The sequence below is a fragment of the Homalodisca vitripennis genome, chromosome 1 (assembly GCF_021130785.1).
Source record: "Homalodisca vitripennis isolate AUS2020 chromosome 1, UT_GWSS_2.1, whole genome shotgun sequence".
NCBI lineage: Eukaryota > Metazoa > Arthropoda > Insecta > Hemiptera > Cicadellidae > Homalodisca > Homalodisca vitripennis.
The window spans coordinates 182919501-182943004 of record NC_060207.1 but is presented as its reverse complement, the minus strand read 5'-3'; the positions used below and the strand labels follow the sequence as shown (position 1 = coordinate 182943004).

The 23504-nt window shown below is 33.5% G+C and overlaps 1 protein-coding gene across 2 annotated transcripts in view; it reads left to right on the top strand.

Annotated features, from left to right (window-relative positions):
• Window positions 1-23504, top strand: part of LOC124352864 (mitochondrial coenzyme A transporter SLC25A42-like) — a 55620-nt gene continuing 32116 nt past the window's right edge. The window contains exons 1-3 of one of the 2 annotated variants that reach the window (XM_046802579.1): window positions 1-300; window positions 11502-11582; window positions 15684-15784. In XM_046802579.1, coding sequence (XP_046658535.1) covers window positions 15746-15784 — 39 coding nt within the window. In that variant the 5' untranslated portion in view covers window positions 1-300; window positions 11502-11582; window positions 15684-15745. The remainder of the gene's footprint in view (window positions 301-11501; window positions 11583-15683; window positions 15785-23504) is intronic. The other variant, XM_046802577.1, reaches the window with a different exon arrangement.

Genomic DNA, 23504 nt, shown 5'->3' with positions numbered 1-23504 from the left:
AGTGTAGTGCGCATTTCATTCTATTCTCAAATCTTGTGTAAATAAGCGAGTACATGTTATTGTCTGGCCCTGGCGGCCTGGCCTTGTCTCGTGTTGCCACTGTTGCCAGTCACCTAGTCAGCTGTTTCTTGATTTATGGGTTAAGGTTTACATTTAAGTGCTATTTGGGTGATAGAGTAGAGATAGGAGGTTGAGGCTCAGTTAGACCGAGTAGTATTTACTCAACAACCAGGTTAATAGGCGATGTGTTCAATTTAAACTTCTCTCCTGATTTAAACTTGATATCGCCGTTCATGTGAGGTGGGTAAATATAATTAAGCTACTGTTTGTAAATATGTATAGTAAACATTAGACAAGTCACTAAGTTGGTATTTCTTAATAACTAAGTGTTAATATTGTAATAACCGATTAAAATATAAAGATAAAAGGATAAATATTTAAGAACTGAGGAGAGTTAAGTTTCTATTTTAGTTGGAAATTAACTAATTAAAACAGATCAGCCTTCTTTTTGCCATTAAATGAGTGTAATTTTGGATCTTCTCTAGTTATAGGCATTTTTTAACGTTATATAAGTTGTTCTTAGACTTTAAATGAACCCTTTTAGTACCAAACAAAATTTTCCACTAAGTGCCAAGCTCTTCACACACAATATCAAAAGTGCCAACACTTAAGTATATTAATAAAAATTTATCCATTTGATTTTTTTTATCAAGAAATAGGCTATAGTAAATTCTAGTTTAGGGACACATATTTAAAATATTCCTGACTAGGCTATGTAAACTATCATTATTAGTGAGGAAGATATTATAAAGGAGCCTAGTGTAAAATCAATATTAATAATCCTAATGTAACCCTTTCAGTGCAAGATGTTTTTTTTAATTGATGTACTGAAAAGTGCCAGCTAATTTTTCTCTTGGGTGTATTCAGAAGTATCATACCATTTTTTGCGGTTTTGCAAGATTTGAGTAAAGTAACTGTAAATAGTTTATTTGATCAGTTTCAATAATATAATACTTACCTACTATTATTCTCCCAATAAGCCACAAAACTATATAAGGGTAGAGTACGATAAGCGGACCCGGTTTTTATATCGCTTATTACAACCATTGATTTTTATATATATATATATATATATATATATATATATATATATATAATAACAGAACTATGCCTATCAACGTATCTGAAATACTAAATTAAAGTTACATGTTTCAAATTAATAGAAATAGTTGAAACAATTACGTAGTGTCATAAATAATAAAGGGGCCAAATGATAAAACTAAGACAGGTGATAGGAAAAATTACATTTAAATAATAAAGAAAACAGAACAACAAAACAAACATCGGCAATTATAAGGTTAAAGGCCGACCTGGCAAATCACGAATATGACGTTATCAACGTATTCTGCTCATCCTCCTGAAAAAAAAAATATATATATATAGTTTTAGGGGTTGTAAATGACAAATTACATGGTTTTAGGGAGTATATACATAAATAGTTCTTAATGTTTTAATGTTCTGTTTGTGTGCTGTGTCTGGATATCTGTAAATATTATCTGCAGCTGGGACTGATAGCGTATCTGTTATCTGAGCGCTCCGGGGCAGAAGTCAGTGCTTCACAAGATATTGTGTACTGTATTTTGGATCGAGTGAGTGTGTGAAGATCATGGATCAACCATCCACTAGTTCGACCAATCGTAGTGAATTGGTGTGTCGAAGTGTTTTGTCGGGCATGTTAAGAGTTTACGTTTCGACCGAAACGAGATTATTTACTCTTTAATAGAACATGGAATTTTTAATGAGTGTATTTGTTCGTTGTGTGGTCGTCGCGTATTGTTTTTAAACCGGGAGACTTTGATGTTTTGTTGCGACAGGAAAAATTCGTAAAAGTGGTAAAAAAAGTTTAAAATGTTGTAGATAATTTTTTTAAATCGCCCCGGGCAGGTTCCTTTTTTAAAGAATCCGCTTAGACATAGAGATATATTTTGCTTTGGTGACCACGTTGTTGCATTTGAAGCCACCGAGACAATGCTATATTTCGTTGAGTTTGGCACAATCTATGGAACACACTAATGGTAAGTGTTCTCTATTAATGTCCATTTATATATTTATCTTAGGGGTTTTCATGATTTATAAAGTTTTTTACAATATATAATTGCCTTTGCATTACAATTAAATTTATATTTCTGATCAGCCCCTCTATAATTTGATATTTTACTGATAGGTACTATCTCGAGGGATGTTTTTCTTTCGATGACATCAGTGCAGGTGCTGCCGAAACCTGCGCTGAAGGCCGGAGGCACTCGTCTCAACTCGATAACAACTAATTGATTTGTAGCTCGAAATTAAGAAAAACATTGTTCATTTGGATCAAAATTCTGCTCATTTCAGTATTATTTTTCATTTACGTTTGCAAAGATGGCCGCATCCAATGACGTCATCACGGTCAAAAGGTTACGTGACGCCAGACGTGGATATACAACATGGCAATATTGCTCAGCGTGTGAACAGTTGTTCCACTTTTTATGTTCTAGAACTTTGTTATTTCTCATTTTCACTCTGTCAAACCTTAAATTGTTTTGTTCTGTAGGACGATTCCAATAAGTTAATAACGCGAAACTCATATTTTGCTGCTGCTCTGACCATTAATGTGACAATTACCCAAACATTTTAAAACCGAGTAAGGTACAGTAAATTATCTTATAGTATTATTTTGTATAGTTAGTTTGTATAGTTATTTAGTTAAGTAACTATTTAACTATAGTTACTTATAGAACAAATTGTGTTTAGAATATGAAAATGCTTGCACAGTTGGTGAAGATAATTTAATCATTGTTCAAATTAATTACTATTATTGGTTGATTATATCAATGGGTATAATAATTAAATATCGTTTGATAATATTGATATAATAAACCACTTATCGTATTCTACCCCAAAATAATAATACATTTCTACATCTTGGAAAAAATAATGAAAAGCGTTTTTTTTTTTTATATAAAAATTGTTTCAAAAATATTTTGTTTGACCTTAGATAAAAATTAGTTGGTATGTGTCTGGTATTTGGTATTATCCGGAGGCAACTATTTTTAGAAGAATTTTTCTTATCAGGGACTTAAAAGAACACATTATTACGAGGGCTGTTTTTTAAGTAAGGGCCGTTCTCCCGTACACGGTAGTAGTTCGCGTTCCTGCCGTAACGAGTGTGCTCCCCGCCTCCCGGCATTCCTAGCGAACAACTTCATGTCAGTTCCAGCTCTGTAGCTAACCTGTATGCATTACTGTGGATCTTTAAAATGTTTAAGATTATCGAATCACCCGCCGCGTGTGAGATTCGGTCAGTGATACGATTTTTGACTGCAAGAAACATGTCGGCTGCTGACATTCACCGTCAGCTTTGTGAGGTGTATGGTGCCAAGGCAATGAGTGAAGGTAAAGTGCGGAAATTGGTCCGAGAATTTAAAGATGGCCACGAAAATGTCCACGATGAAGATCGCTCAGGCCGGCCATCTGTGATCACGGGAGATTTGGTTACTGCAGTTGACGCAAAAATTCATGAGGACCGACGGTTCACAATAACCACTCTCTCTATGGAATTTCCTCAAGTGTCCAGGTCAGTACTGTACAAAATTGTGTCAAAGAACCTAAACTTTAAAAATTGTGCTCAAGATGGGTACCCAAACTCCTCACTGAGGATCACAAAAAAAAGAGATTAAGCAGTTCTTTGACTTTCTTGACCCGCTACGATGAGGAAGGAGACGACATGTTGAGTCGAATTGTCACAGGAGATGAAACATGGGTATCCCATATCACTCCTGAATCAAAGCAACAGTCCATGGAATGGCGGCACACAACATCTCCAGTTAAAGTCAAAGCCAAGCAAACGCTGTCGCGGCGGAAATTTATGGCAACTGTGTTCTGGGACAGGCGCGGTGTTTTGCTAGTGGACTTTATGCCGCGAGGAATGACGATTAACTCAGAAGCCTACTGCGCAACCCTGGCCAGTCTCTGACGCGCCATTCAGAACAAAAGACGCGGCATGCTGACAAAGGGAATTCTGCTCCTCCACGACAATGCAAGGCCTCACACCACTGCTCGGACACAGGAAATGATCGACTCTTTTGGCTGGGAAGTTTTGAATCATCCGCCGTACAGCCCCGACCTTGCTCCGAGCGATTTCCACCTTTTTTTGGTACTTGAAAAATCATCTTGGCGGGAAGCGCTACAATGACGATGAAGAAGTCAAGACGGCCGTGAACTCCTGGTTGTCAGAGCAGGTGGCAAATTTCTTTGAAGAGGGATTTCAAAACTTAGTTTTAAGATATGATAAGTGCCTTAACAAACAAGGCAACTATGTAGAAAAATAAAAAAAGTATGTAGATTCTGAAAATAAATGTATTTTGAAAAAAATAATTGTTGTTTATTTAAAAAAAAAAAAAACGGCCCTTACTTAAAAAACAGCTCTCGTAGAAAGAACAGAGTTTATTTGATTTTCTGTGAAAATTACATGTCATTAATAGTCTTGTTTTCTTCCACCCAATAAAAGAATTTTTATTGTATTTTAAAATGTTAACCATTTTTAGTGCGAAATGGCTAAAGTAAATAATTACCGTTAAATATAAGTACTGAGTAATTTGACCAAGTTTAATTTGACGTAACCTGTAATGATTGTGTATACTTGTATTTCAATTACATATGTTATGTTTTATATAAATACCTGTTAAATGTTATATTAAACTTGTTTTTTCTAAATAATAAGCTTCCAAGAATTAAGATTAAAGTTATGGATGCTATATAATATGTTAATTGTTTTTACAGCAAAGAGATTTATTATTATTATTACCCAAAAGGAAGTGATGACAGTTTATGACAGTGAGAAGGTGGCCACTCTGTCCCTATCTACTACTTGTTATTAATTAGGTTTATATAATCTATAAATAGGTTTAGATTAAGTTATTAAAAATATGTATACTATAACTAGTAGTACCAAAGTTAAAGATAACTTTTATAAGCGCTCATGTGATCTGAGCTTAAATTTGGGTATTATCTTAAGGAATGTTTTTCTTTATTTGGCAGAAGTGTGGGACAGCGCCGAAAGCGTAAACTGATGCTCACACTAATGGCCAGGGGCATTTCCGATCAGTACTTTTCTGTCCTCAGATCAGAAACTTTTTCGACGTCAGATCATGTTGGACGATCAGGCACGTGATCTGAGGTTGGGAAAGTACCGATCAGAAATTTCCCTGGCCATCAGCATGAGCTTTGGTGGAGCCTTTCATCCTGCACTTCTAGCAGAAAAAGAAAAATATATACATGGTTCCTAGCTTAAGCTTAGATCATGTGGGTGTTTGTTAACTTTTTATATTTATAATACATACGTATCTATTTACCTACTTATATAGCCTAATTAAAATTAGTAGATTTGGTCAGAGGGGTCTCCTTTTCACTGACATCGCTTCCTTTTGGGAGGCAGAATACAATAACGGATTATCATAATGATATGTAATTTTAACAGTAAGTCAAATAAAATCTGTTCTTCCTAATAACATAGTTTTTTCCCTGGTAAGAAAAAGTCTTGTAAAAGTATATTATTGGCCTTCGGGATAATGCCAAAGTTCCAAATAGTGTTTTAATAAGAATTTTTTTTGAAAGACCATTTGATTGTGTACATATATACTAAATTTACTATGATGTGTTCATTAAACAAAAATAATAAAGGAAAGGAAAAATGCACTTTTGTTATTTCTTTACTTTTGAATTTACATTTCCATATCATAAATGAATTTACGTAATATCCTGCAAAATATAACTGTAGCACTCTTCGCACATACCACTGTGTCTTATATAGCAGGACATTGGCACAGAAAGTGTTACCCCAATATCCACTTAACATCAACAAACTTGGGGTCTGGGAGGGAATCAGGGGATAGAGTACAAGTTCGAAGCGGTACTGGTTTTTGTATTTCAATATGAACAATCATTATAATGAACTGATACTAAATTTGAACAAAATCAATCAACTGCACCAACAAGTTTTTAGATTTAAACATTATTAATTTGTTAAATGATGAGTATAAATTCTTTACTAAACTATAAGCCAAATGAATAATTAAAATCTAGTTGCTCACTTAAAATTCATAGAACAAAACCCATATAAAATCTTATAAACTAACAGTTCGACTATGTTCGTTGTCAAAAATTAAAAATTCCTTAAGTTTTTGTTTAAATAAGCTAGAACTATAGTTATTGAGGCTAGCGGGGAGGTCGTTGTACAACATAGAGTCAAAGTATGAAAAGCTTCTCCTTTCGACTTCAAGTCTAACTTTACAAAAATCTAGCATATCGTTATGGTGTCTTTATTATTTAACACTGCATTGGTCACGGGTTCTACTGTTGAAGCACAGGTGTTTTTATTTGACTGCCCTGAGCGTTTGACAATACTTTCGGTCAAGTACATCTATTTACCTCTCTTTTATACCCCAGATATCTCAGGCAAGTTTCACTCGCCTAGCTATTATATACACAGTTTAAATTCTTAAACTGTAGACCATACTATTATTGTAGATCATGCGACAAATGGTGTATACATAAGCTTTTCTTTTGTATTTAATTTCTTCTTTCTGTGTTGTAATTTGTTAACCCTTTAAGTGCCAAGTTTTCAACAGTGCTGTCATCTGATACTGCTGAGTTATTTGCAGCGCACATAGCTGTCCCACAGTCAGGTACATGTAGTCTACCATGATCAACTTCAGTTACATCAGTCACCAAACCGTCACCAGAATCTCTTGATTCATCATGTCAGGTCGTGGTCAATAAAATTAGTCCACATCCCGATCGCCATCATTCTCTCCTGTACACTGCTGAATGCATAACTCATGATAATACAGATGGAAAAATCTAAAATTGATTAAACATCCTTATCATAATTAAAAATAATTCCTGCCATACCGACTAAATCACAATCAAAATAGAAAGTTAAAAAAATTAATGTGGCAAATTCAAAAGCGCAATTGAAACAAACTAGAAAACAATATTGTTCTGTTTCTAAAGTCAAGGTGAAACTTCACCATGTACTTTTGTGATAATTCCTGAGCTGACCGTCAGAGTGTAGTAGCAATTAAACAGCACTTCTAGTGATTTTTAGTAGATGAAATAAAAACTACTGGAAACCATGTGTATCATCTGGTGTTGGAATAATTCAAATTCATATTACATAGGCTGCTGTTTTGGTAATACCCTTAGAGATGTATCTCTACAATTGTAATTAGCAGTCAAGGAGTATATTGGAAATGCCGCAAACCTCTGCAAGGCAGCGTGGAAGGTGATAAGCAATGAATTTTCTCCAACTCATAGTAGTGAGGTCAGTCTTAATCCAGAAGAATTAAATTCTTTTTTCTTATATTCTATTAATCAGTTATGCAACTGAACAAATCCAAGCTCCCTACAATCCAGGGGCATTGTTTTCAACAAATGCTTGTATGAGGGATATTTCGTGTCACCACTCAAAATTTCAAAAATAATCCCAATTTTCAAAAAAGGAGATAAAAACTTGCCCCAAAATTACAGACCTATTTCGATCATTCTTATGTTTTCTAAAATATTTGAATCTTGAATGTACAATCAGCTTAGTTTTTTTTTGAGTCACGAAACTTACTTTCCACATGTCAACACGGTTTTCAGCAGGGTAAATCTACTACCTCTGCAGTACTTAATTTGATTGATTTATCTTTGGATTAACTATTCTTAATAGTTATTTGTGATAGTTTTCATTGTGCTATAACTGCTGATTTTTGCTTTTTTATTTCTCAATATTAAAATCAATTGTTTGTGTAAATTAGAAAAATAAGTTGACTTTGCCTATTCAATGTAAAGTTGTCAATGGCAATACAATTCTTGATTTTTGATTGATTTGTGAAACGTTTAAAAATTAGATTGTCATGAAAAAATAGCTCAACAATTTAATAGAAATTTAAGAATTGAGTAATTTTGAGTGAAAATAACTCAAATGACATATTAAATGAAAGTTGCAGAAGTCAGGTTAGCCAATGCTATGAACTCTATGTACAACAAAAATATTTCTGCAAAAAATAACTAATTGATGAAAACTGCATTTTGGTGCTTACAAATTGTAGTTCTTATGAATTTTTAAATACTGCTCTAAATGAGTGTTATATAATTTTGAAAACTTATCCAATCATAAATATTGATGTATAAAATGGAATTCTGGAATCAGCAGAACTCTACAATAATGTAAACTTTAAAAAGGTTAAAAAATAATGTTTATGAAAAAACAGTAATCTTCCCTATGACCTATTAGCTTGGTAGATATATAGTTAAGAAAGATGTACGGGTTTTTGCTCCATAGTCTTTTGGTTTCATATGAATTTAGGAAATAAAAATACTACTAAGTATTACAATTAATAGTAATGCTATTGTCTCAATATGATTATTATTGTTCAGATGAGTGACAGTGAGTGTACCCAAAGCTTATCACATACATCAGGAGATAAAGCCATACCAGTACAACCCAATTAATGACTCATCATCTGTCTATTCATATGTTTCATCCATCTAATTTAGATGAAATGAAACATTATGTAATAATTATAGCGTAACTTATGTTCGGTTTAGTATTTTTTTATTCGTACGTTGTCTTTTGTCACAAATTTAAATTCTATAATTTTTGTGCCTTGGCAAATTATGAAGAAATAATCTACTAGCTTCAAGTGTTGATAGGAGTCAAGTGGCATTTTATCAGTTTTTGACAAATTGCTCTCTGCTTATTAACAACACAAGTTGATTGTAGTCAGCTTATTATCGATCGTAACAAATATTTGTCAGCTGTTCTGATCTGAAACTTGGAATATATATTTATGCACTTTGTTAAGAGCTGCATAAAAGTTATAGTTATAAGCAAATATTGACTTTCTATAATGATACTCCTACAAGGCTATGAATAGTTTATTTATAATTAAATAATTTGTTGGTGAGAATAATTGAACAACATTATCTACTAAAATCTAGTAAATTAAAAGGTTAATTGCAGCAAACACCATAGAGCGCTTAATGTCTTATGAGAATACTTATCTTCACTTATTATAGACCAACAGTGTAGATGTTAAGTAGATTTCCTTTGTTTGCTACTCAGAAACAAAACTATAATTATAATAAAAATAATATTAATATGATTTTAAATCAAATAAATCTCTGAAAAATATCAAGAACGTGCTGGTTTATGAAGAAGCTTGTTTTGTTTGGATTTCCAATAAAGCCGAAGTATTTCAAATTCTGCTTTGTGCATGACGAATTAGATTTGATAGCAATTTTGGTGTATTAATAATGGTTTCATGAGATTGATGAATGATGGTTTCAGGCAAAATCACTCTCGATTTCATTGACTCTTTCATAGGCAACCTACCATGTGTTGCCAGTTCTTTTACCATTTAATTACAGTGAATACCAGCTTCGAATAGTGTTGATTCCTCGTCAAACTTACAGAGCTGTTCTGGCTATCAAGTATGATAAAGATAGTATTCTTCTGTAATTCTATGCTGTCATTAATTATATTCAGTTCTCTATTACTCGAACTTCTGCTGGAAATACTGTGGCTGTTAAGACCAAGGTATCAAGAGTATTCCTGTTTTTTCTAGACCCAGTGCTGAATCAAAATTCAGCCACGCATATAGAAAATTATCAACATCTAGCCCTTGAAATCTCTTTCCTTCTTCAGCCATTCAGTTTTATTCCTCATAGAGGTCCTGTATGTTTCTCAAAATGAAAATTTCTTATTATTAGTTATGAAAATATTTATAAACCATGTGTAGTGATTCTCTCCAGTCAGGGTTTTCTGTCAGACAGTCGGTGGGCGAGCAAGTTGTAATATGAACTAAGCCATGCGTTGTAGTTGTGAGACTTGTAGCCTGTATAGAGGTCAAGGTTAGCTACATGCAGGATGACTTGTCAAACATATACTATAATACCACAGTCTATTGTTTGTAATTTGCTTCATATGTATAAACAAAGAAATAAACAAGCTAAATTTTACTGTAATTTCCGTTATTGTAGCTCTACTGGTGAGTTTGTGGTTAACTTTCACACATTCTGTTCTTGGAAACAAATTTCCTGTTTGTCTTCTGGCTTAAGCATTTTCTCTGCATAACCATTCAATGGGTGGACATTTTAGTTCTACCCCACAAATATAGGTGCTCAAGGAAAGTGGATTTCCAACAGCTTGTGGATTGTTTATACTTTGAGACTTTGCTGAATCAACAGCACTTTTGTTTCTTATGAGACTTCTGTCCTTTTTTTCAACAACCCAAGTGAGCAGTATATTCTTTCTATAAGATGTTTTGTACCCCGGAGGTTTTTGGAAGACTCTCAAAGTTCTTACAGAATTCTCTCCACATTTGTCATTGAGATCACTTTGATAGTTTTGGTTTTTCCTTGTTTATTTATTCAGTGAGTGTTACCCTATCTGCCAAGTGCGGTATGACTGTGTGGTGATGAGAGACTAGTCAAGTTCTCAAGTGTTTCACCAACCTTACAAACAACAGCAATTTTTGAAATGGATGTTATATCAATGGATATAAACAAAGCAGTATATTTGGCACTAGGTGTGATCTTCTCATGCAAGTCACTTATCATATAGCTATACTTTTGCAACTTCATATAATATTTGTTTACTGTTTAACAAAGTAAAAATCACTCCTTTAGATACAGTTATGACATTCATTTACTATTTTATTGTCAAATAAGGATTTCTGATTTACTATTTCAATGTTTTCTGTGTCAGAATTTTAGTTAAAAAAAATATGAAATTTTTGTAGTAAGCTCATTTTGTCAATTTCACTGAAAAGTGTTTCATTCAAAAACAAACTTTTTGGTATTCAATTTATCATCAAATATACAGTGTGGCCATGACCTATTGATACATTTTTTCAATGCATTTTGTGAACTTTATTACACCATTGTACAGGTATTTTGCATTAAATTTTGAGTAAGTATGGACAACTTGTAATGGGTTAAATCTCCATAAATATTAATTAAATCGATTTATATTGGCAAGTTCTAATTTGTTTTTCAAATAAAAGGAGAAGCTGACATTCACAATTCTTTATAAAAAAGTGCTAGAGACTAGCAAATGTCAGAGAAATTGCTTCAAAACTAAGCTTTCAGAAAACATATAGTTTTATTTCCTATAATTTGAGTACAGTTATGTGAGTTTCAATAGTGTAAAATATGATACGATCAAAATTTCACTAGCAAAACACAACTGCTTTTAGATTCCTAAATATTGATAGTACGTACAAATTAATAAGTCAGACATAGTTTAAAAAAACAAAGTTATATACCAGTTTAGAGTTTTATTTCAGTTTATTCTCAAAATTTCCTCCGTTCTTTCTTATTCAGGCTTATAACAATCACTTTATGGCTTAGCTTTACACTAAGTTTCTGTGCTGCAACTTGGATCCGATTCAAAAGCTCATCTTCGTTATTTACAGGTATTGCATACACCTTAGACCTAAGGAAAACCCCACACAAAAAGTCCATGGGGTTGAGAGCAGGACATCTTGCAGGCCAAGGTAAAGGACCTTCTCTGCCTATCCAAGTTCAATAGTTAGTATTCAGCAAATTTCGGATGTCAATAGTACAGTGAGGAGGACCACCATCTTGTTGATAAATAATATCTTGGCGGTGTATAGGTCGAACACATCCAACATTTGAGGCAAGCTGTGTTGGAAAAAGTGTCGATACATAATTCCAGTTAAACTTACCTGAGAAAAGTGAGGTCCCAAGAAACAACCGCCAATCAGACCTGCCCAAACATTAATACTAAACATTCTCTGCAGTGACTGCTCTCTTGCAGCTTTTGGGTTTTCAGTATCCCACAAGTGCATATTGTGAAAGTAAATACCCCTTGTCTTGTAAAAAGAGCTTTGTCTGTCCATAAGATTTTTTGAAAAAATTATATTATTCAATTTCAGAATTTAATAAATAGCGACAAAAGTCTCAACTAACAGCATAATTATTAGGTTCAAGGCTGTGCATTTTGTAAAATGATAAGGATAGCATTTATTCTTCTGTTAAACTTTCAAAATTGTACTTTTACTCACATCAATGTCACCTGCAAGATCCCTGCTACTGATCTCTGGATCTTGTCTAACTCTGTCCAGTATTTGTTCTTCTGTGTTCAAATCCAATGCTGCTGCCCCCAACTCACTTTGCTCCTCTTGCACAGATCTACGGTCTACCAAACACTGATGCAGCCATGTAAATACTTATATACTGGGAACTCGCCGACCAGGATATCGGTCAGTGTACTTTGAGCCGCACTAGCATTGCCATCACAGAAACCATACACAAAATGCATTTCTGCATATTCCTGATTTTTAAATGACATATTGAAATCACTGCAACTAGTAAATGACCCAAATACACTATAAATAAAAATGATCCAAACCAAATATATCATTGGTGTCAGACCTTATCTCATGATAAGTTGGGGTAGGGTCAATCCATGTCAAGTCATCCACCTAAATATTCAAATGTTTCATGTTGGATATCCCATGTCCTCATAATGTTATGATTTTTTTATGTGTTCTATTTGGAATTTTTATTATTTATACAAAATTTCAAATTTTAAATCTTAAATAGTTTTTGAGTTGTAAATTTTTAAAGTTTGCTAGAATATATATTTTTACAGTTTCCAACAATTAAAGAGAAGATGACAGATTTAGTAAAAAAATTAATAACTTTGCCAATTTTCATTGTGTCACAATGAAATCACGAGTGAAAGTGAAGAAATAAGCAATTTTGAACAATCTATCTCAAATAACAAACACTGGAAGAGCTGAATTTATCTCTTGAAAATTTAGGAGAATGTCCATTTAAACTCCATAGCATAGCACCACATAGGAAATCAAATTATGCAAAGAGAAAGCTTGAGTCAGTAATTGGTACAATAAAATCAAAAGGTAGCAAGGTACTAGAAAAAGAATTTACCCCACGAGATGAATCCCACTGCCTTACGTTAACAAAAGAAAATGAACAGAAAGTAAAAGATATGGACAGATTAATGTACTTCATAAAAAAAACCAAATGTTACCACTTCACAAAGAGAGAAAAAACAAAGTTTGACCCTAGTTCCTACTTCATGAAGCATAAAATATTAGAAGACTAACAGTATACTGCACAGAAAGCAGTGGAACTTCTTGCAGACAAGGGTATAATGGCCCTGCCAGACCCAAGAAAAGGACATCAAGTAAGTGAAAATGTAATTGAGCTTATCAACCCAAGTGGTGAATATTCACAAGTCATGCCATGTGCCGAAGATAAAAGCAGCATTTCAAAAAGTTAATATAAGCAAAAAGTGTTGTTGTTGGAAAATTTGAATAAGCTATATGCAGCTTCTAAGTTTGAGCATCCAGAGATTAAAATTGGACTTTTAAAGTTGTATATGCTTCACCCGAAATGGTGCGTATTAGCATGTTCTGCTGGCACACACTTTGTTTTTGTTTGTACCATTCATGAAAATGTTTTGCTATTGATACCCACCTGCTGAATTGAAGATAACTCCTGTGAATTTATTGAGAAGTTACTTTGTTCAAAAAACGGAGACTGCATATTAGACATTGCTTAAAGTGCCCTTCAAGTGACAGTTTAAAATAATTTATTGTTGACAAATTTGGAGAGTGGGATTCTAATGATCTTGATATGTGTTATTTTAATCAGGATCTAATTAAAAAGTATATCTCAGTGTCAGTGTAAGTCATGATGCTATATAAAAAAAATCTAAAAACAGTTGTGTTTTGCTAGTGAAATTTTGATTATATCTTGTTTTACACTATTGAAACTTGCATAACTGTACTTAAATGATAAAAAATAAACCAATGTATCGTATTTTCTGAAAGCTTAGGTTTTGAAGCAGTTTCTATGACATTTGCTAGTCTCTAGCATTTTATATAAAGAATTGTGAATGCCAGCTTTTCTTTGAATTTTTTCATAAAATGAGAACTTCCCAGTTTAAGTCGATTTAATTAATATTTCTGGAGATTCAGGCTCATTAATAGTTATCCATACTTACTCAAAATTAAATGTAGAATACAATAGTAGTAATAACGTTTGAGAAATTTCATAGCACAAGGGCTATCCAGAAAGTAACAACGTTTTTGAGTGGTGTGGCCGTGGGCGAGTATAGCCGCCATCTTGATGTCAAAACTCTCTGGCGTTCAGTACGCATCGAGCTGTTTTCGTGCACGGTCTGAATCTCTTTTACTTTTCTTACTGTCATTAATTAAAATGTGTGCAGCAATTGAAAATCCCGCCACTTGTAAAGTGCATTCAGTGATAAGGTTTGTTTGTGATTGGTTAGCAAAAAAACCAATTGAAATCTATCGCCAACTGTGTGAAGTTTATGGAAATGGAATAATGAGTGAAAGCAGAGTAAGGCAGTGGTGTATTGACTTTAAAAATGGCCTCACCAATGTTCATGACGATAGTCGTAGCGTGGTTGGCCTAGTCTAGTGACTGAAGATTTGATGTTGAAAATCAATGACAAAGTTCGTAAAAATCGCTGTTTTACAATGACTGAACTCTTGGAACATTTCCCACAAATTTCACGAAGTTTACTTCATGAATACGACAAACATGGTAACGAACTTCTCAATCGTATCGATACTGGTGATGAAACATTGGTGAAGCATCTCAATTGTGAAACAAAAATGCAGTCTATGGGATGGGGATATACACATTCTGCAAAAAAACCAAGAAAATGAATCCAAACTTTGTCAGCAAGAAAGATTATGGCAACTGTTTTTTTTTGGGGAGGATGCTAAGGGTGTGATTCTGGTTGATTTCCTTGAACAAGGATCAACAATCAAAGCAGAGAGGTACTGTGAAACATTGCAGAAGCTACGGCGAGTGATACAAAACAAGCGTAGGAGACAATTGAGCTCAAAAATTTTGTTTTTCTATGACAATGTACACGACAAGTCTTGGATGATATTGATTGGAAAGTATGTGATCATCATTATAGTCCAGATCTGGCACCAAGAGTTTACCACATCTTTCCGTCAATGAAGACTTGGCTCGCAACGCAGCGCTTAGATAGTGACGCTGAACTTCATGCTGGCATTAATCAGTGGTTAAGATCTCAGGTGGCAGATTTCTACAATTACAGGCTGGAATCACAAAACTTGTGTCACGTTATTATAAATGTCTCAATTGGAAGAGGGAGTACGTTGATAAATAGCCTAAGAGTGTAGCTTTTAAATGTATATAATAAAATATTCCTATTTCAGTTGATTCATTTTTTATTTCAAAACGTCTGTTACTTTCTGGATATCCTTCGTAATTTTAAAATTTTGGCAAAATGTTCATGTTTTTATTAAAAATATAAAATAATTTTTTCAGGGTGTGTGTGACTAATAAAAACTTTATTTCCATATTAAAGTCACATTTATATTGTATTATCACCCACAACAAATTTTAACACTAGATCATGGCCACCCTGTATATATATTTAGAGGTCATGTTATTTTACAAAAAATATTGCCATTTGCCACTCCTAGAAATACTTATTAAGCTCTTGTTAACTAAAAAAAATGAAATATCAAATATTTATGGATAATTTATAGAATTATTAAAAGTAGATGGGTGACTTAATTTCATATTTTTGATTCTAGGAAGCAGGAAGTGTCTTGCCTGATTGACACCTCATACAGGTAGCAGAACCTTATGGGAGATCATGGCAGAGACTGAAGACAAGAAAAAATATGATAAACATGTGAGTAATTTATTCATAGAATAATTAAATCTTTTAATTTCAGATGACTTTCTACAAGAATTATCCTTAAAATAAAAATGTCTTGATGTGATATGTCACATGGTTCGTTAAGTCCATTGCCATCACCTAATCAATAATGTTAACATTGTACCTCTTCAGTCTAACATTAACTTTAATATCTACAATTCAATTGTAAGGCGTTAAATGTGTGTGATAAGATTTGAAATCTCACTGAAAACATAAGATATAGAGAGTAAGTAATGATTTTTTTTTCTTTTTTTTAATAAATAGAAAGAGTTATCCAAAATTAACAGATATACATTGTATTATGATTAAGTTGGAATAATTTGATATAAATATTCATCAAAGTTTATATAAAAAACCTTCAGTTTTTATTTTCAAAGTAAGAAGTTCAGGAAACTCTAAACAATCTAAAAGATCTTCAGCATTTTCCTTGTAGAGTGATAGGATATTTAGGATGGGTTGGGAGTATTGAAGTAATCTCCTCAAGAATCCATGGAAACAGCCGATTATCACCAAGGAGAGGAACGGGCTAATGAGATATTGAGGCTCTCAATCATGCCATCTTGCAAAAGGGGAAGCTACTGCTTTTATAGTCTTTATCAGTTGAAGCAGGCAGGTGAATGGTGTCTAAGCTTACTAAAGTCGTGTACTCTTAGGAAGTCTTACTCAATCTAAGCGTCATCCTCTACAGGAAACTACACCTAACGACAATGCTATCCTCTTATCCCAATACCTCCCATTAGCAAACGGATATGTCAGTCCTGGATACCCGTTAGATTACCGAAATGTAATCCATAATATTAATATTTTGTTATAGACTCTAAAAAAGTACATAAATTAGAAATAGGTGAATCCTCATTAAGGAAGCATCAGTTGGAAGATGTTTATCATTTAGCTAAATGCACCATATTCAATCTAAAGCAGGGACGTATTTCTGATCAGGCGGACTAATCATGTGTCTGGGAGGCAAAATTTAGGAAAATAATTACAGCAGTATTTATGGGAGTTTACTTAAGTAAAGTTGTAGGTTTATCTAATAATCAGGATGAATGTAAACCATTTGGTTCTAGAACACTGGGGACAGAAAGATAATATAACAGAAAATCAATGTAAAATCTATTTAAAAGTAAAGTTACAAATAAATTATGTTTTACATTTTTTTTAAGTTTTCCGTGTTAATGTGTTACGTTTTCATGTTTATACACAGATTTTACATTAATTTTCTGTTGTCCCCAAAAGTGTCCTTAAACCGGCATATATCGACTTACCTTTTTTTCCAGAGGTCTTAGTCCTAAAAGGACCTTTGTACCTCCATTATTTATGCTTTTGCCCTCAGAATCTGAGACTTTTACAGAAGCCAATCAAATTTGAGGTCTCATGTTATCTGATGTACTCGGAGCTCAGAAAATATGCCCCTAGGAATGTTTTCCTAATTATTGATATGGCAGGACAACTTAGCTATATGTGTTCCTCTGATTTTTCTAATTATCCGTAGAGTCTGCATTCATCAGTCTTGCTAAGACCCACATTCATAAGGTGTTTCTTAAGAGAGCCATGTCCTGTCAGCATCCCTACTATCGCTCTTACATCCTCCTTACTTTGATGTAGGAGAGATGCTCACCCTTTAGCATAATGAGAGATAAACATTTTTTATTGTCTTAATCCTGGGGCCCTACTTCTGTTAAAGGATCTAATCCTTTTTCCCTGTCTTCAATAGAGACTGTGTATAATTTTTCAAAGGAGTATTTCTAAACCATTCCTTCTGATAAGTTCGTTAACATTTTAGGCTCAGGAAATTCCTGGGTTATTTTCATATAGCGTTCTGAGAGGTAGACTCAATCACCTTTGTACCCAGATGTTTCATTACGCTTAATGATGCTGTCTTCAACACCTCCTGCCCCAGAGGAGTGTATCACAGGACCACTTCAAGTGCCAGAATTGGACAAGAGCTCATTGCTCCTGTAATGCTTATACAAGCTAGTCTTTGAAGACTCAAAACAAAAAAGCAGCTTTTTTTGTTCTACTTTCGGCCATCACACTAATGCTGCATATGTGACCATTGGTTTTATAATGGTTTCCTATATCAAATAAATCATTTTGGATTTCAGTCCCCATTTCAATCCAAAGAGCCTTATACAAGCCCAAAGTGCCTTTGTCACTTTAGGTATTGTGTTCTCAATATGTGGGTTCAAAGTCAGCCTCCCATCCAGGACTACGCCCAGATACTAGAAGACGCGTCAGAGTTTTTTATCATGATACTTTCCAGAACAGGTTGTAGTAGCTAGAACTTTCTTTTCCTGGTAAAGGTAATCATAATTCTTTTTGGTGGTTAATCTGTAGATCTTTCCCATGACAACAGTTGCTTAAAAATGTACGGCTTCTTGAGTGAGGCGTTCCAGCGCACCTTTGTTTTCCACCGACTTTTCTAGTTCAAATTCATTTTTCTGATAGGGTTCCATCTCCTCCAGCTCTTTGTCAAGGGACTCTCGGTATGCCTTCCAGTTGGTGGATTTGTCCACTTAAAATCTTACATTGAAAATATCAAGTCAAAATTTGAAATAGAATAAAGACAGGCAAAATTACATCAAGTAGTATGAAAGTTTAACTTAAAGTTGAATATCCGAATAAAATACTCACCAATAAGAGAATTACTCCACTAAAGCTTCGAAAAGAATAAGAGGAGATAATCTGTAGTTGGTTTACCCCATTGAAGAAATTGCACTGTGGATCTCTGTGTGTGCTTCTATGTCAAATTGTTCGATATAAAGATCATTTTCCTGCCTCAAAAGAATTAAGAACTACCTCAAGAGTAATTTCAACGTGCCTGACTGACTACAGTCCTAGTTAAGTGACCTCCAGTGAAAGTTGCATTATACGTGGTAACTATTCAACAAACATTACTTAAATTGTGCACAAACCTTGCCTTGAACAACTGTAATTACACTCATTTATGTAACTCCATCAAGAAACTGTTATTTACCACAAAACTAATGAAAATAAGAGCTAACCTACTTTATAATAGCAGCATATTAAAACATACCATTTTTACAAAGTACTTTTTAGATTTCATCAACCAAGGAAATTAACAAAGGAAAACACATAATTTAATCTCAACATTTCTCTGAAGTTATTTATTCAAATCTGGCAAGCCTGGTTTATATTATAATTCACATTGATTTTTGACCTAAATGACAGGCAAGTGATGTCACAAGAATTGGCCAACTCACAAGTGCTGTGAATATCCAACTCATTACCACCTGTGACAATTACAAGTGTGTCAACTCGGACTGAGAGTGGTGACCTGCTGCTGCTGAGTCTGCAGCCCCAGAACTCATCTCATACACTAGTCTGATTTGTCAACACCACCTTATCGTTTGTCTGGTTTTGGTACAAAAACTGCTCCACTGGCTCTACTTGAAAAGAAATTAGATTAAACCTTTCAATCAGATAAAATTATACATCCTTTTGACATATTTCAACTTTGAAGAATTTGACCCTGTTATATCTTTTGGCACAGAAGTAACAAGTTTAAACTCTCCTAAAAAACGGTTAATTTTGTATTTTACTGTCGGAAACAACCAGTCAAAGCTCAAAAAAGCACTACCTGATTTTGTCAATGTCAACTAGGGGAAAAAATAACTTTGTTGTAGGCATTTTTGCAAAAATACAAGGTTAACCTCACTGGCCAGCTTGATCACAAAAGGGAAGCAAGTGCAAAAGGTATCAAATACAATGACAACCTTTTGGAGATGAGTGTGAAATAGCAACAGTGAAGGAATCTTGCATTTGCTCATTTTTGTAAAACAAGGCATGGCAAACATGCCCATAGCAAACTCAAAACTGAAAATTTTTGAAATAGCAAATTTAATGGGACCATTAACCCTTTCCGGGCCAGGCGGCAAGGGTATATAGCTGCTATAGATTGTGTCTGAAAAGTGCCAGGTGGCAAAATATTTTGCCGTCGGTGACATATGGGAAAAGCGCCAGGCGGCAATATATTGTCTCCTTGATATTCGTCGTTTTCTTAAATAAATACAACGTCAAATGATTAAAGTTTTATGTTTTTTTATTCCCTAGTATATTTTTAGATAATTAATATGAATATCATTTTTATTTTGGAGGTCTATGCATTTTTATTTTGTAATTGTCACGTGACATTATTAGATGACTCGATCTTTCGTTGTTAATTCTTTATGCTTTAGTGTAATCCTATTATTGTATGCTGGATTCTTCTTCATTATTTTATTTTGTGGTTGTAAATATTAGTAGTTTTTAGTTGTTACATGCTTAGCTATTGTGTGTAGTAGTTACAATGACTGACAATTTTCAATCTCACAGGAGTGAAATTGTAAATAGCACATTTGTAAATAGAAAAAGTGTAAATAAATTTCAAATAAAATTGTGTAAATATTTCTTGGTAAATAGTGTTTTTTTTAACTGTATTGAAACTGTTTATGGATCCTACAATCATCTGTATATTGGTACATCCATAATGTGAATATTTATTTTAAGTTTCTTTCAATGTAAGAGTCAGTTGCTTTAACACTTATAAAATGTTGTGAAGTACAATTATGCGTATTTATACAAAATGTGTCATAAAAAATTTATTTGTGAGAGAAATAACACAATTTTGTATGGTTGTTCCTTTCTAAATGTATAATATAATAAAGTAGCTTCCCACAGTAAAATTTTTTCCTTTTTTAGTTATTTGCAAAAAAAAAAAAAAAAAAATATTTTTATGTAATCTATTAAAACATTATTTTTTTTAAAATTTTTAATTACTTAAAACTACATCTATATATTTTTGTTGTTGATAGTATATATCTATACGAGTAATTTGATGCAACTTTTAGGTCATTCTCTAATTTTTATGAAAACTTATAAATTTTTAATCTAAGAGACTGCAAAATCGCCAATTTTAGCCTGGCACTTTTGACTAGTCACAAGGGGATATGAGATGTGAAAAAATGTTGCAACATCTCATATTTGCTCCTGGCCCTGAAAGGGTTAAAGAAGAGGAGCTGAAATGTTGCACACTCGCTACTCACTCGGACACTAAGCACAACACTTCTGTTGAGGCAGTAAGGTTAAGCCAGTGATATCTGAATCAGGTAACAGATTTGATTACAATTTATAATGAAGAGCCCGACTTGAACAATTCATTGATTGTAGCTGCAGAAGCAGCAAAAGCATTACTAGAAGAAAATAAAAGACTGGAGAAGCAATTAGAGGAACTGCTAGAAAATAACCGGTTGCTAAATAACCAAAATCAACTTCAGAATGCAGGTTAGCTAGCTCTGAAGCCAAGATAAAAGAAATGGAAAAAAATTAATACTCCAGAATTGTTGAAAAATCAATGGAAACTGAAGCACAGCTTGTCAAAGAAAAGCAATATGATCATGAAATCAAAAATATCTGTGAGGAACATGACAAACTGCAGGAAAAGAACATGAGTGAATATGAATCCAAAATATCCAACCTAGAGAACACTGTTCTGTAAAAAAGAGACCAGAACCAAATAAAATTTCTAAGCAAGATATAACACTAATTGCTTGTGCAGGGACCCAAATTGCATGCAGTGATGAGCCTCTAGTCATGAAGTCCTCAACACTACTATAGGTAAACAGCTTACAAAAAGACACTGGACGATTTTAGTTCATGCAGGGTGGGGTAAATACTCCTCTGACGCTGTGATGCCGCCCTCTCCCAATATCCCTACCACTGCTCGGCACTCACCCGCTTGCTCTATCCTGACCTGGCTACTGCCACTTAGCGGCTAACCTCACACCAAAACGCAAGCTTCCTGGATACATCTATGGCTACATTAGTCTGTTCAATTAATATTTTACGCTTGTATTGGCCTACACAAAAATACAACATACTTATAGAATAGGTAAATAGAGTGTAAACAAAATGATGTGAGCGAGACATGATTGTCACAGCTGATAAAACAGAGACGATGAGATGCTTGTTCCACTCCCCAACATTGGAGGAGAGCCCTTGCTACACGTAGCTGCTCAGATATTTGCTTCTATTCAGGTTTCTTTGCGAGCGGTTTATCTATAGTGGAGCTTGCTCAACTGAAATCTCAGCAAGTTAATATGATGGACACAATTGAAAAACTTGTTGTAAACCTGATCAAAACCAATAAAAAGATACTTTACCAGCAAGTTTGATAAGAGAAACTTAAGAAAAGGTGAATTCCAAACAAATGAACTGCCCCTCTATTCCAATCTCATTTCAACACTTAAGACATTTCACAGATATAAATCAAGCAATAAATTTAGTGTTTCCTTGCAAGTCTAAAAAAGAACATTATACAACTCTTGATGCAGTTAGGCAAACAATGATAATCAACAAATCTCACCCCTCGTCTGACATCCCACGATTGCAGTCAGTATAAAATGCCAAACCTGAGAGTGATGAGAGAACCACCCATGTATTCTAAAGTAAGAGACAAGGATGAAAGTCTTGAAGCTTTCCTTATGAAAAATATAAACTTTTACAAGAGACAGTCAGACTCTTTTTTTAGACCAAACCCCATTTACTTTTGTAAGCCAACAACTGAACGGTAAATGTCCATAGTGAATCACTGTTAGTCGGCTAAGGTAGGACAGTGTTAATATCCCACACCAGGGTAGCAATAGTGGTGGGAGGACCATCTGAGGCATCTTTATTTTGGATAACCTATATATTGTGTTTAACCTGTATTAAAGAAAGTACTGTAGGTGATGTAATGTTACTTATAACGTAATGTTAAATATTTATAACAGTAGTCCATGGACAATGAAAACTCCATTGGATAGGTGGATAATACTATCCTTATCTTTTTACATGAAAGGTCAATATTTAATTTCTAACCAAATTAAAAATTAAATTAATATTAGAGTAGTGCACCTAGACAGCACAACTCAGAAAATAATACTTATTCGTGTAGTTGTGGATGAAACTATACCATACAGTTTGAAGACTACTTTGGTATTTGAAGACACTTTTGATTGGTAATGGATTTGGTTATCTTTAGCTATATTGCATCAGCAATTAAGTAAGATAAAGGTTGTTAGTTATAACTAGTAAGCCAATTTTTACAGCTGTCATTACTTGTAGTCTCTTTTTATAGAGACAAACAAAATCATGTTTATAATAATTGTAATAAATTCAGTGTTCTTATAGCATTGTTATTAATTAAAAGATCCATTATAAGAATTAATAAACTTAATTTTTTACAGGTACAAAAATTTTACAGTGTAATGAAAGTTTAATATAATAAATGATAACTTAGATTGTTGATAACCATTTTACAATAATAACCATAATTTCAAATTTCCAAGCATAGTACTAACTTAGGATCAAATGTATGTATTTATTTGTACTGTGATAAATGTTTTTATTAGTTTCAAATGTGTATAAAACAAAATTTACTAAACAGATTTCTTGAATTATTGGTAGAAAATATTTTGGTCTGAAAAATGTAAAGTATATACAGGATCTCCGAAAAAGAATACCAGAACTTTGAACAGTTGTTACTTAAAACCTATTAAGATATATATATATATATATATATATATATGATTTAAACGTCAAATTAACGTAATAACTAAGTCTTTTTCCGTATAGCATAGGAAGAAATGTTGACCTTGGCATGATCAGAACAACTGCACAGTGGCAATCTGCTATTGTGACTGACACGCCTTGC